Source organism: Myripristis murdjan, chromosome 8, assembly GCF_902150065.1.
Source record: "Myripristis murdjan chromosome 8, fMyrMur1.1, whole genome shotgun sequence".
In the NCBI taxonomy this organism is placed as follows: Eukaryota; Metazoa; Chordata; class Actinopteri; order Holocentriformes; family Holocentridae; genus Myripristis; species Myripristis murdjan.
In genome coordinates, this window is record NC_043987.1 from 30,184,740 (window position 1) to 30,198,428 (window position 13,689).

At 44.1% G+C, this 13,689-nt stretch overlaps 1 protein-coding gene across 1 annotated transcript in view; it reads left to right on the forward strand.

The window, feature by feature from the left end:
• The window catches only part of doc2a (double C2-like domains, alpha), a 49,663-nt gene that overhangs the window by 16,750 nt on the left and 19,224 nt on the right, over window positions 1-13,689 (forward strand). Inside the window, exons 5-6 of the mRNA XM_030058232.1 lie at window positions 397-523; window positions 2,756-2,815. Of these exons, the coding sequence (XP_029914092.1) occupies window positions 397-523; window positions 2,756-2,815 (187 nt within the window). The remainder of the gene's footprint in view (window positions 1-396; window positions 524-2,755; window positions 2,816-13,689) is intronic.

Consider the following 13,689-nt stretch of genomic DNA (forward strand, 5'->3'; position numbering starts at 1 on the left):
TGCATGCATGCTGGCTTGGCTAACACCAGACTCGTACAGTGCAGCCCCATGTTGGTGTCAGTCTGGCCTGCGTTACTTGTGTGTTGGTGCTGATCAGCAACACCGCTGCGCTGTGGCCATCTGCACCTACGACCAAGTGAATTATTACATATTGTACCGTTTAATACCGGCCAATTTGTTTCAAAGCCATGTCGCTTTCTTTAATAGTTTTAAGATGCACAAAAAGCCAGGCAGAGTTGATTCCAGCCACTGTGGTACACAGGGAATTGAACCCGTAACCTGGCAGTATTTTGTGTCTTGCTGTCATCCATTCATCTCTCATCTCTGTTTTTCTTCTCTTCTTTCATTATCTCTGTACACACCACCTCTCTGTCTCTCTGTGTGTCTCTCTGGCAGGTTGTCAGTGTGTGATGAGGATAAGTTGACTCATAATGAGTTCATTGGGGAGTCCCGGGTGGCGCTAAAGCGTGTGAAGCCTGACCAGACAAAGTATTTCCACACCTGCCTGGAGCATCCACCCCCGGTAACTAAACACACACACACACACACACACACATGCACATACCCAGTTAGTATAACTATCCTTGTGCAGACGCTCCATCAAACACATTCATTCCCCAAATCCTAACTCCAGCCTTGAAGGAATATGTTTTGTTTTTGGTTGATCGGCCTGTTGCTCAACTAACGTCATACCTGATGTGATTCATGTGCTCCTGGTGGATTGTTGGCCCTTGTATTCCATGCTAATACGTTAGCACAATGTTGTCCAATTTTTAATCATGCATGCAAAAATATCATACTGTTTTGAACTAGTAAAAGCTACTACTGCACTTTCCATGCATGAAAAGGTCTATAAGCTTTTGCCCAAATGTGAAATTCTGGAGCCAATGCATTTTCAGTATGGGGGGGTTTCCACATCATCTCGGTCACAGCCTGTGAGTCAGGCTGGCATTGAAAATTCATTTATTTGTGTTTCTTTCTTAAATGAGACCAGATGCACTGAATTCTGCTGCCACTTTCCAGCTCGAATGATTATATTCTTAACAATAAGCTAACATTATGATGCACATTAAATACGTCGCTGGCTGCTCTGTGACTTTCCCCGATAAATTTAGGACTTGAATCATTCTGTCTTGCTGCTGAGCCATAACAAAACAGAGATCTGTGAGATCTGTTCTCCCTTAAGGTTGATGATAAAAGTATTAAGAGGAGAATCACGACAACTTGTAGGTGTGCAACAGTCATCATGGATGTCTAAATATCACTTTTTTTTTTTAAATGGCATGGCATGTGTTCAGCTCATGAAAAAGTGTACAGAAATCTGGAAATCATGAAATTGCTAATAAATTATGACAACGCCTCTGAGGCCTACACATTTTTGCTCACATGTATGCACAGTGCACCTGTTCAGTTAATAATGTTTCATTTTTCAAGTTAAGGAATCTATCGGCCATAAAATAAAAATAAATGATGATCAGATAACGGCGATTCATCCATCTCCCTTGATTTTGTGTTGTGTTAAGGTCCCTCTTTGGCCTCTGATGGTTGTGCTGGCTGGATTCAGCAGGAGACCCTGAGCATGTTGAAGTTATATGTGTGTGTATGCTCGGTTTGAACTGCAGGAGTGAACAGAGAAAAACAAGCTTTTGCAATTCTGTCAGTGATTGCGTACCTCCTCATTAGAGCAGGTGATGTGGGCGGTGGCCAGTTTACACCACAAAACCACTCAGCGGCTGAATCTCAGTCTCCTCCCTGAGCCCTGAGCCCTCACTGACATAAGTAGCTGCACCTGGAAAGTGACTGAGTGTGTGAGGCTGCAAGGGGCTGAAGTACTATAAAAAAGGAATGGGACAGCCCTTTGTTTGGATGTCAACAGTGATGCATGGAGGATTGCACCCTCCATGTTTTTTGTTTACAAATTCGCTCGTTTCACTTCGCTTTTATAGCGGCCGCCAGCTGGTTTCCCCAGGGGATTCATGTCATACGTCACAATGCAATGAACTATGGGTAATTCCCTAATGCTAAGTCTGCGGAGATGCCCACTTACGGAAAGGGTGCATGAAGGGCTCAAAAGGTCCGTGAGAGATCCCTCACGCACTTCATGATTTGTCAATGGGACAACCCTAAGCCCTCATGGACTTAACGGGAGCGCGCCTCAAAGTCCGTGAGTGTGTGAGGGGGGACGTTGAGACTGGGCCAGCGTCTCCTGCTGAATCCAGCCGCACTGCTGATCATTTTTATCATTTGTGTTCCCATCACATAACCGGTAAGCTGATCTGAAACTTTTCAAAAACTAACCCTAAACTTCACCGGTTCATGTCTAACCTTGACCGTAAACGTGACCTAAGCCTATTCATAATTCTAGCCTTAACTTCAAACTAACTCCAGAAAATCCTCAACTTCAAGGGATTTTCTTCCCCCTTGTGCTCGTGAGGACAGTCGGTCCTCAAGTGGATAGAGCAGGAGCACACACAAAATACTTAATATAAACACACACACACAAGCAATGCACTGGAGTGTGAGAGACACCGTGGTGGAGCTCACCTCGGGGAATTTAATACACACACACACACACACACACACACACACATTTTCAGCTGTATCTGAAGTGTGCCTTTGAGAATACATCGCACACAAACAACCCACCTGTTGCTGCTGTCTGCAGCTTTGAACAGGGATGCCTGTCAACTTGAGCAGAAATAAAGTTTCTCCTCTCTCTCTCTGTTCTCTCTCACGATGTCTCTCGCCCATCCAGCTCCCCTCTCCCACTGCCATGGGTGCTGCCCTTCGAGGAATATCTTGCTACTTAAGAGAGGTACAGTGCACCCATGTCTTTCTTTCTGCCTGTCTGTCTGTCTGTCTGTCGATTGCTATGAGCTGCAGAGTGAAAAAAAAAGTTTCAGCTTCATTTAGCTCAGTTGAAAATCTAAATTTAAACTGCAATTAACACAATAATGACCTTCATTCTCAGTTATTTCTTCATGGATTTGGATATAAGAACCTTTCTCATGGAACTTTCTCATGGCAAGATTTCCTTTTTATGAATTAATTAATTCATTTATGAATGAATAAAAACCACTTCCAGTACTGTGTATTCAGCCAAAGCTGAATTGAGCCCAGCCCGAGCGAAAAGGATTTAATCTCTTGTTGTCACTTCGTTACTCTTCAAGAAGACCAATTATCCCTGACGCTTTAAACTGGTGAGACCAAGAGGTGGGTTGAGTAAGTAATTGTATTTGGCCTGTGTTTATGCTTTTTGTCAGGGGAGTGGTGTGGGTGGTTGGAGGATTACTTGGCGCTGTTCTCTTGCTATGCTATTTAGTAATTTAATTTGAATTTCAATGGAGCCTTTCTGTTTGTGTTAATTACAATCATAAAGTCACTGTCTCCTTAAAAAACTGCAGACAGGCACTCTAATGAGCAATGTGAGAGGAAAAATTAGAGAGGAAGAGATATGCATGTCACAAAGGAGGGGATGGGATTGGGGGAATCTCTTTCAGATATGAGTGATTTTTGATATCTTCTGAAATGTAAAAATGTAGTAACTGATCCTTGTGGCACACCTGCAACATGGTTATCTCCAGAAACAGCGGAGCAGCCTTCAGATAAAGCGCCATCTTAACCAGCAGTGCGGTTTAAGCTGGTATAAAGAAGTGATATTTTCAAATCTCATTATTTAGCAATTTCACCCCCGTCCAGACAGAATTAATGCTACCACGGAAGGCCAGTTATTTGATTTTGCCGATGCACAGTGAGCCGCAATTTGATTTTCCCCATGCACAACTCATGACAGCAGAATAATTTACTGCAGGGTTGTGGTAATCCCAGGGACAGGCCACACAACATCAACCACAATTCAGCGAAACAGGCAGAAGTCTCTCCAAGTGACTCCATAGCGTTGTAAACCCCCACCACTGATTGCACGCCCTTCGTGATCCAGTTTCCGCGTGAGCTAGTCGGTAATACAAGATGCCCATTTGGACAGGATTAAAATGACCCCAGGGTGCCAGAGTTACCCCAATATAAAGAGACCAATTTCTGCTGGAATTGTTCCTGTGGTGGTTCGAGAAAACCCCTGACATGCTCATTCAGGAAGGGATAAAATTCCTGCAGTCCTGAGGTGGTAATTGCCAACCAGCAAGGCGGTCCCGGTAATACTAATGCCAGTCAGAGAGGGCTTTTGGGGCGTTGTTTATATTCACAAAAGTTGTGGACTTTCAGGTGGACTGCGGCCAACAAAAGTTTTTTTTTTTTTTTTTTTTTAAGATGCTATTTGGGATTCACTGGCACGGCTGCAGATGGGCTGGCGTGATTAAAAGGCGGCTCAAGAAATTCTGCATAAACAGACATACGGCCGTTTGTCTCAGCGCTTCACCGAGTGCCCACAGTGCATGTCTTATTGTGAGAACAGAGTCCTCGTAGTTTGAGAGCCCATCCTGGTGCCTCTCTGCTTAGCACTCAGATGTTATTAGATTCTGTGGGCAGGAATGCCGTGCAGGGAGGTGTCACCTCGTTCCCAAGCAATCTCCTCCTGGAAGAAAGTCCCCGATTATTGCAGAGAAAGGAAGGGACGAAAGCTAATAAGACCCACCCACCATCCTCTCATTGGCCTCCCAATTTGTGCAGAAAATTTGAACAGGGGAGTGCACCTTGTTCATGCTCTCAGTAGCTGATTCAATATTGCCTCTGAGAGCCTGAAGGGATACTTTACCCATAATGAACATTTGGGGCGTTCATCTGCCCCACACATTATATTTCCCCAGGTAAAGTGTGAAGGCAAAAAAATAAGTGGTCACTGAAATATTAAGGCTTCAATCCCCGGTGAAGAAGGTTTTACTCACCAGCCTCCATGATAATCATTTTCCAAAAATATATCCATCTCTGATCCGATGGAAAAACATATTTGTCATGCTGCATAATCCTTGTCTTCTCTGGTATGCTCAGTATTTCCCAAACAAACGCTGACCTGAATGCTTTGATGCTTCGAGGCTTTGAATGTTGCCATAACAATCGATGGCAAAATCAGTATTGAAATACTTGTTTGCCGCTCCACATTGTGATCCGGCGTGCCAGTTTGTGTAAAGCAAACGCCGCCGTGAGGGTTGATATGAGCTACCGGCGTCTTATTGTCCATTTTCACCAGAACAGGATTCCCACTGAGAAATGGAAGAAAGCGCTTCAGGGCGAGAAACATCACCAAGAGATAATTCATGTGGGGCCGGTGGACGCTTCTGCTCCAAGTCCTCTCTCTGACCGTCCTTCGTATACTCCGCCGTAGCCCGACAAACTCGCGAGTGAATCTCGAGCCTAAAAACGAACAAGTAATGAGCGATTAACGGCGTGGCACTCGCTGTAAGTGGTTTTACTCTCTTGTGAGCTCGGGTTTAGCTGAATTTCAAGTCTCCCTGAGTGGCTGAGAGGCTAGACGCCAACATTGTGAGAACATCTCCACCCCACCGTGGGAGCTTTCAGAGCAGATGAGAGGGGGAATTTGATGGCATCGAAAGCAGCAGAGCCGCTGGAGTGCATTTATTTGGAGAGAGAGCGCATAAAGGGAGATAACGTATCAAAAGAGCAATGAGTGACAGCTGGGGGGGAGACTGCGTGACAGACGATAACAAGACAACTCACCGAGAGGTCTTTAAACGCCACAAAGGAATCAAAGTGACACGGGTTTGTCCTGAGGGAATAGAATAAGTGACGTAAGTGGAGAAAGTGGGAAGTAAACTTTGGGAGACTTGGTAGACTTTAAGGTGCCGAAACACATTGTGAGTCGCACTTGTAAACCGGCCTTGAGGCGTTAAGGTCTCGGAAATATCCTGCAGTTGGCATTTTTTTTTTTTTTTTAACAGTCCCAGAGGTCACAGTACGTCAACAATGAATCACAGCTTAGGTGGGATTTGGTATAAAATAATGAAATAGTGTAACGGGAGGAGACTCACTATCACTCCACTGCAGGGTTCAAGAGAGATGAGGCTAGACAAAATGCTGTGTTTTTTCCCACACACACAAAATGCTGTGTGTTTTTTTCCCACACACACAAAATGCCAGCTATTTTGGAAAATAATTCCAGTGAACAAAATAAATCAAATCTCCTTTTATCTCTGAGGAGTCATTTTCTCTTTTCATCTGATATATTTTTTTCCTGAGGAGCCAAACCCCCCCCCACACACACACCGTCACCATGCAGCCAGCACTTGGTGACACACACACACACACACACACACACACACACCGGAGAGACAAAGAGAGCGAAAGAGAGAGAGACCTTTTCAGTAATTTTGAATTTTGCTATTTTAATTTGTGTTCTTCTTGTGTGCTCCGTCGAGAGGCATACAACTTCTGGAGGACAGCTAGAAACGGCTCGCATTAGTCAGCCACTGCTGCCAAAAAGGTACAAAAAGTTAAAAAGACTTTTCGGGTTTTTTCCTCGTATCATCTGCAGACGTTTTTCACACGAGTGGGAAAGGCAGGAGGGGGAGGGAATCTGGGTCTGCTGTCACACTTTAACAGCCCATCGATAAACTGTAATGGGACAAGGTACGTTTGGTGCCCGGCGCTTCAAACACATGATTGCTGAATGTTTAAAAGGTCTCAAAGTTGCTGGTAAATTGAGTTTAAAAAATTCATCACCGTCGAAAGGGAAAATTCTGTGTGAGAGGGAATATGGGAAGGAGCCTGAGGAGCAGTTGGACTAAACAAGTTAAGCAAGTTGCTGTGATTGGTAGCTGGAGGCTATTTGTGTGTGTGTGGTCAGTGATAGATATTCATTTGCGGTTTAATCATTTCAAATCTGAATATGGACGCCCTGGGCGCTTAAGGTCTCGATTGGCGTTTTTTGGCTGTCCTACCTGAGCCTGGCTGGTGTGTTTACCTGTTCATCACAGAGCTTGGCCCGTTAATCACTTTAATGTCTGATGAGAGGCCTGGCACCAAAACCATCTGTGTGTGTGTGTCCTACCTGCTGTGCATGCTAACGCCTCAGTCGGATGCATGTAACCGCAGAGACACTAAGTATTGTCAGAACTACAAATATAAACCTTTTAGTAACCCTAAATTGCTCTTGTTTTTTTTTTTTTTTTTTTTTTTTGGCCCTTTTTCGGCTAATCAGTGAGGAAAGCTGGTTAGTGACTAATTATTGACTCCCCCCCGGGTGTCGTGATGTTATGTGGATGTGTCTGGATTACAGAACCATCTTTCCCATTCAAATCAACACACCTGGATGTTTGGAGGTGCAGACGTTTTTTTGTGTATCGTCCGTGTTGGGAAGGTTACCTTTGAAATGTAAACAAGCTGGTAAACAAGCCTGACACTGAGCAGTAATGTTAGAGCACTTCTCTGGTTTCAGAGGGAAGATATTGTTTGTCTCCAGCACGGGTAGGTGTTGCTGTACGATGACGTGGCCGCCTGCCTTGACCTGGTCAGCCGGTCGCAGGCACGGCAGACTCGGCAGACTCGGCTGCTCAGAGCGATGTGTGTTGATTTGACTGGCAGATGAGAGGCGGTGCAGATTCAAACATGACAACCAATCAAACACAGCGCTCGAAATTTGAGCGTCTACTGCCAAATAAATGGAGCCTTGACACTGTTTCACTCAAGTTTGGCTTTGCTGACCCGCGTTGTCTGAAAATCTGCCAAAAGAAGGCATTCCTGGCGAAAAGATGCAAAATAACAGAATAAATGTTATATTATACATAGAAGCTATTTAGCTGTAAACCTTTTCTAATCACCAACATTTTGATTCATGGATAATTTAATTGCTTTTCTTCTCAGTAACTATAACAGATTACAATTAGTTTTATTTTGTTAGAGTTTGTTAGAGACAGTTAGATATGCCTCAACACTTTGTATGGTTACCATGGTGCCAAACAAACTGCCTTCAGGCAAGTCGCAGCTTGTAGAGGTGAGAGGTTTTGCTGCGAGGACCAAAGCAGAGGAGAGACGTCCAGCCTTTCAGCCGCAGTCCGTCAGCCGCTTGAACACTTTTGCTCTCTGCTAAACTGCAGCTGAAGTACCGCAGTTTGTTGAATTTAACGAGTTATATTAGGTGAAAAGTCTGTTTAATGAAGCTGACCGGCTGCAGGTTTGCTAGTTTGCAGATGCCGACTGTACGGGAAGGCAAAAACAAATTGCTCTGAGCCTTGTCCTGGTTGGTGTGTGACTCGGTCTCAGCTGTGCTTGTTAGTTTGTCGGCTCCTACTGTCTCTGTTTTAGTCAGGCATGAGCTTATTAACTGCTGGTGGAGCGTTTTATTATTCTTTGTCTTTCCTGATTATTCACTATTTGTCTGTGGTAACACAAATGTGTTTACATGTCATGCCGATGAAACAAGGCCAAATTGAAAAGACAACGGGGGAGACAGAGGGACAGAGAGAGGGGGAAGAGACGTGGATCAAATCCCTCCCCTGAGTTTCCAGACAGTCGGCAGCATTTTACTGACAAACAGGAGCTTTACTTGATGAATTCCGTCCGCGTGTTTGTTTATCTCTCGGTTTTCAGAAAAGCTGCTAAAGTGCACGTCTGAAAACAAACACAGGAGTTCAGCTTGTCTGCTGCCTTGTCAATCAATTAACAAGTGAGGCGGTGCGACGTCTATTTTCAGACTCCGCTGGTGACTGTGGTCTTCTAATCTCGTTCTATCTCTGATCCGTTTTCTCAGTAAAAAAAAAAAAAAAAAAAAAAAAGCACCTTATCGCTTAACAGATCAAAACTGAGCTGTGTCAGCGTGACCTGCCAGGTGTTGGAGAGTAACTAGTAATTAGATTACAAAATAAATGTAACTGTAATCCACTGCAGTTACTGAGAAAAAATGTCAATAACATGTATTTTTAAAATTCTGGTGATAACAGAAGGGTTACATCTGAATAGTTTCTTTTCGGTAAAAAGTTTATACGTACAATATTCATTGATATTAACATTCATTCTGTTGCTTTGCATCTTTTTGCTGTGCAGGAATGTCTTCTTTTGGCAGATTTCCATCCAGCGAAGCCAAACTTGAGTGCAACAGGCAGGAGCGTCTCAACGTCTAGACAGGCTCCATCCGTTTGGCAGTGTGCGCTCACATATTAGCCATGTTTTTAATCAGTTTTATTGTTTTAATTTAATTAGTGACCTGCGTCTGGCGTGTCTGCGACCAGCCGATCACGTTAAAGCGGTTTGTTGTTTGCGACCTACAGACTTGTAATTTGTTTTGGTCAAAACACTCTTATCTGAATTCAAGCTCAACTTTTCATAGAGCCTTGACAGGCGGTGTTGTGAGGTTTACACCACCTGGTTTAAATTGATGTTTTTAGGACTTTTCAGTTTCAAACATTTATTAGACAAGTAATCAAAAAGTAATCAAACAAAAAAAAGTTACATTACTGTGATGAAATAATTAAAATAGTTACATTACTTATTAGATTTTTAACAGGGTAACTAGTTATCTGTAACCTGTTACATTTCAAAAGTAACCTTCCCGACACAGGGTCTGCCTGATCACATATTCCCATGCGGATATTTTCCATTCTATGTATTGATAAACTGTCTGGACAGCGCCCACATGCCCTTCACTGAGATCTGACCTCATAACAAAGTTTGTTATGATTAAAAGAAAAGCTTAATCTCATCTATTAAAATTAATTTGAATAGACCCAGGTTTCATGTTATGAGCTTTAGAAACTAACCTGGTTGTCTGTCTGTTGTTAATCTATTTGTTGTGCTTGTTAGAGCTGAACAATCAACCGAAATATTACCAAAATTGCAGTATGGCCAAATGCAACATCGAAATCGCAGAAGCTGCAGTTTTTTAAGGTTAATACCCTACTCACAAAAAGTTAGGGATATTCGGCTTTCGGGTGAAATTTCAGGATGAAGCTAAAATGCATTCTAACCTTTACAGGTGAACTTAATGTGACCTTCTGTAAACTTTTGAATGCACATGTCCAACTGTTCAGTGTTTCAGTCCTTTTTGCACAAGTTGCTGGTCTCTAACAAGGAGTTTAACGGCAAAATTCACATCAGGTGTTTGATGCTCCAGCTCATCGAGGTCGTATCATTAGGGAGCGGCTGCTGGAGACTGGGGTACCTCAAATGGAGTGGCCTGCACTTTCTCAGACCTGAATCCCATAGAAAACCTATGGGATCAGCTGAGTCTCCGTGTAGAGGCTCGGAGCTCTGTACCCCAGAACCTCAATGTCCTGAGGGCCGCCCTTCAAGAAGAGTGGGATGCCATGCCTCAGCAGACAATAAGTCGACTTGTGAACAGCATGAGACGTCATTGTCAAGCTGTAATTGATGCTCAAGGGCACATGACAAGTTATTGACACTGACATTTTTTGTTGTGGTATATCCACCACTGTTGTTGGCTTTTGTTTCAAGAAATTGTTTGAGATGAGGAAATCACCAGTGCATGCTTCTACTTAAATGCCCTACTTTCATGATATAATATCACTGTAGTGTGAACATTTTACATTTTCCATAAATTTCACCCGAAAGCCAAATATCCCTAACTTTTTGTGAGTAGTATGTGATGAAACACCATTATAACTGACCGACAAATTATATTTTCCAGATGTAAGAAAACATGTTTGTTTGCTACAGACCCCAGCAAAAGTCACATCATCATAGCTTTGAAATTATAACGCAAAAACGATCATTCCCATTACACTCATGAATGATATTACAGGTGTAATAATTGCATTATTATTATTATTTTTGCTGTATCATTCAGCTCCAGTCTCTGGTGTCTTATTTCCCCTCTGCTCGTCTTTGTGTGGCAGCGTGGCGAGTGTTGATGTCACTCCGCCAAAACCCCAGAACTACATCGACTGACCGCAAGGCGAGGAGGATCTTGGGAAATAAAATCAAATCTAAGTGACATTTAGAAAATTATAACTTTAATGTGCACACTAACCAATGAGCTAACACTGTTTTCGCTTCTATATCTTTATCTATTCTGACCACAACCCACATATGCATTTATTTATTTATTTATCTAAAATGTGTCATGATCTGCCGGTGGGTCGGAGCCCCTGGGTGTCATCCGGACCTCAGCTCAGACAGGAGCCAGGCCAGCTGTCAGTAAAACTCGTGCTGTGCATGTAACCAGCAGAAAGCCTCGGTCCCTCGGAGCTTGCTGCTCCTCTTTTGATGTTGTGGCCAAAGCAGGGAGAGATTCCCACTCTGATGTAGTCGCTGTCTGTCGGGCCGCTCACCTGGAACTGCCGGCTCGCTGACATTTCCCTCGCCAGGTTGTGTGAGCTCTCGCGACGTGTTGGGAAACTGTGGGCTAGAGGAGCTGTGTATATGGGCTATTTATTTCATTTTGAGTCAGAGAGGCGGGCTGCAAATGCTGCTGTCACAGCAGATCTGAAATCTTTTTAAGTGGAGGGTTCATCTACAAAGTGCATCTTTCCACCAATTCATGGTGGGTGGAATCAAAATGCTGCCAAGCTCCTCTGACTCCTGTTAAAAGACATCGATTTTCTTTTTTTTAACCATCTTTTCTTAGCTGCTGTTTTTGTTATGTGGGATGCAGGTTCTTTGGGCTACACAGCGAAAGCACTTATAACCGCTGATTATTAACTTATATAATGAAATGCAGGACATGTCCTTATCTTTTGCCCTCACATTATTTATTCTATGTAAAATTGCCTTTTACATTTATTCACAGCCTAACACTAAAGGGACACTCTGGGCAAAATACCCTTTGTGAGACTTACCCAGACTGAGAAAAGATGTTCAACACCATTCCCACCTCTGTGCATCCATTTCGTGTTAGCTTAGCGTAAAGACTTGAAGTCTATTGGAGTTGTTAGCCTAGCTCTATCAAACATTACAGCAACTCCAATGCCACTCGTAAAAAACTGAACCAGTGGACGTACACATCTTTTCACTCAAGAGAGAAATCTCCTGAATTAGAATCAAGAGTTTTGGTTTTCTGAAGGAGCGAAAGTTGATAGGGGAAAAAAAAAAAACCGAACAGAATAAAGGCCAAGTGGTAAACTCTGTGCTCAGACTGTAATAAGAATTGGTGTGTGTGTGCGTGACTGTGTGTGTGTGTGTGTGGCTGTGGTGTGAAAGTGTGAGTTACTTGAGGAGAGAGCCTAATGGAGATGGGAAGACACAGAGGAAGCCTGACAGTAGGAGGGAGAGAGTGGGCGATCCTGCGCTTAGTGGACAGAGATAGAGACTGGAGGATTACGCTATCGATCTTCTCATCCTCCGCTCTCTCTCCCTGTGTCTGTGTGTGTGTGTCTGTGTGTGTGTGTGTGTGTGTGGCACAGGATACAGAGGCAGCGGGAGCAATTGGTGGGTGGATGACACTGATCGAATCAAAGTCGTGTGATGAGATGAAACACTAATTTGATCTAATGAACACCAAAGGTAGTGAATCTGTCTCTCCGTTCTGTCCCTCTTGGACAAATGATCCCTCTCTCTCTCTCTCTCTCTCTCTCCGTCCCGTCTGCTGCGACTGGGCACAAGTGGCTGATGGGAGCTGGTGGTTGGACTCTGAAAAAACACTGTGAACACGACTTCTTGCGATTCCCCCGGGGCGACGGCATCGTGCGGAGTCACCGCATGATACCTGTATTCGCGGGCGCTTCCCTCTCCCCCTGCTGCAGATTTATTTTCAGATGAGATGCTGACTTTACACCGGCGAAGTCTAATCTCGCCTGACACTTTGGAGAGCAGTCACTCCTCCTCCTCCCACTCCTCTAACTAGCGCAGACAGTGGATGATGGATTACGAGCTTCCAACTTCTCCTTTGGATCTCCTTCTCCCGGAGCGCGTTTGTAATTCTGAGTCCCTTTGTGCCTCATTTTTGTCGACGCTTTCCGATGCTATTGAGGGGGTTTTATCATTTGTATGCCTCACATGCACGGCTGTCTTTTTGTCGTGACGGTTCTGATGTTTTTTTTTTAAAATCAGGCCTGGGGGACTACGGTTTGGTCTCCGTCCATCTGTTCCACACCGCAGATTTAATTGGTTTGTGAGAAAATATCTCCAGTAAAATTACACAGGGATGTTGTTGCAAAAAAAACGCGTTGCGTGTGTGTGTTTACGAGATCTCAAATGCCACCAGGTGGATTTTGACGAGCAAAAGCGAGGAGACTTCCATTCCTCAGCGGCCAATCAACTCGAGAGCCGTTCAGGCGTAACAAAGTGACCCCCTCCTTTTAAAGGTGCAACACGTAGCTTTTCATCGCCAGCAGATCATTACTACGTTCATTCTCAAGGGCAAGAAGCTACAGGGTTTATAGGAAATAACATCTTAGAGCTCTGATTTTGTGATGGTGCAGAGCAGATCCTCGCATTTGAACCGATCATATGACTCTCAGAGGACAGCTGAAACATGATGGTTATAAATTAAGAGGCCACTCACACTGGCAAGTTTGATCCGCGCCCAAGCACGATTGCCCTTAAAATCCGGATTCTTTGACCAGTGTGATCGCTCCGTATCGTGCTTGAATACAGTACACTTCCCCCGCTCTGGCACGGTTGGAAGGGGTGTGCTTCTGCACGGTACGGGCGCGTACATGAGCACATGCACGGTCACGCACGCAGTGCGCGGATGTAAATCATGCAACTTTCCTCCTGCCTCTGCAAAACTGTTTAATGTGCACAGCGCGATTACCGGCGAATGGCCGCGTTGCGCAATCAATAATCAACCATGTTGTCTGTGTCATTGTCCGTTGTGCTGCTGCA